Source organism: Priapulus caudatus, unplaced genomic scaffold (genome assembly GCF_000485595.1).
Source record: "Priapulus caudatus unplaced genomic scaffold, Priapulus_caudatus-5.0.1 Scaffold2868, whole genome shotgun sequence".
Classification (NCBI taxonomy): Eukaryota; Metazoa; Priapulida; class Priapulimorpha; order Priapulimorphida; family Priapulidae; genus Priapulus; species Priapulus caudatus.
In genome coordinates, this window is record NW_014579929.1 from 15,312 (window position 1) to 16,647 (window position 1,336).

The window sequence follows — 1,336 nt, forward strand, 5'->3', positions numbered from 1 at the left end:
GAGAGAGAGAGAAAGAAAGAAACAGAGAGAGCGCACGAGAGAGAGAGAGAGAGAAAGCGAGAGAGAGAGCGCGCGCGCGCCCGCGCGCGAGAGAGAGAGAGTAATACACACAGACACAGAGTGAAAGAGACAGACAAAGACAAAGAAAGACAGTCAAAGAAAGAGAGTCAGAGAGCGACTCGGGCTACCACACTCACCGATGCAGTTTCTGCTTCCCGCAGAGAAAGGCACGAAGGCGAACGGGTGCCGACCCACGGAGTTAGCTGTCGTGAATCGCTCCGGGTCGAATCGCTCCGGGTCGGGGAAGTATCGCGGGTCACGATGGATGAAGTACTGGTAGATGATAATCGCCGAGCCCTTCGGAACAACGAAGTCGCCTGAAGCAGCGTGCGCGCCGACAGGACGGTCAGTGAACGTCGGGATGGAACAAATAATGAACGTCGGACGGTCGGTAGAGCAGAGAACGTTAGGAAGGAACGTTGGGAAGGAACGTCGGTAGAGAACGTCGGCAGGGAACGTCGGGATGGAACGTCGGGATGGAACGTCGGCAGGAAACGTCGGTAGAGAACGTCGGGATGGAACGTCGGCAGGGAACGTCGACAGGGAACGTCGGCAGGGAACGTCGGCAGAGAACGTCGGCAGAGAACGTCGGCAGAAAACATCGACAGGAAACGTCGGCAGGAAACGTCGGCAGGGACCGTCGGCAGGGAACGTCGGCAGAGAACGTCGACAGGGAACGTCGGCAGGGAACGTCGGCAGGGAACGTCGGCAGGGAACGTCTGCAGGGAACGTCGGTAGAGAATGTCGGGATGGAACGTCGGGATGGAACGTTGGGAGGAAACGTCGGCAGGGAACGTCGGCAGAGAACGTCGGCAGAGAACGTTGACAGGGAACGTCGGCAGAGAACGTCGGCAGGGAACGTGGGTAGAGAACGTCGCGCACGATTGTTCATGAAGATTGTACATCACGAGTGTACATAACAATTATTGTACACAACGATTGTACTTCTCTTGTACATACGTATAAATGTATCACTTGAACATATGTATAACCGATAAACATATGTATAACAGATAAACATATGTAGAACAGTGAAACACATGTATAACATGTGACCATATGCACGACATGTGACTGCACGTATATCAGATGAACATATGCACAGCAGGTGAACATATGCACAACTGGAGAACATATGCACAACAGGAAAACAGATGCACAACAGGTGAACATATGCACAGCAGGTGAACATATGCACAACAGGTGAACATATGCACAGCAGGTGAACATATGCACAGCAGGTGAACATATGCACAGCAGGTGAACATATGCACAG

At 52.7% G+C, this 1,336-nt stretch overlaps 1 protein-coding gene across 1 annotated transcript in view; it reads right to left on the reverse strand.

Moving 5' to 3' along the window:
* LOC106819119 (cytochrome P450 4V2-like) overlaps positions 1-1,336 on the reverse strand; it is a 6,899-nt gene that overhangs the window by 1,323 nt on the left and 4,240 nt on the right. The window contains exon 6 of the mRNA XM_014823783.1: positions 198-879. Coding sequence (XP_014679269.1) covers positions 198-879 — 682 coding nt within the window. The remainder of the gene's footprint in view (positions 1-197; positions 880-1,336) is intronic.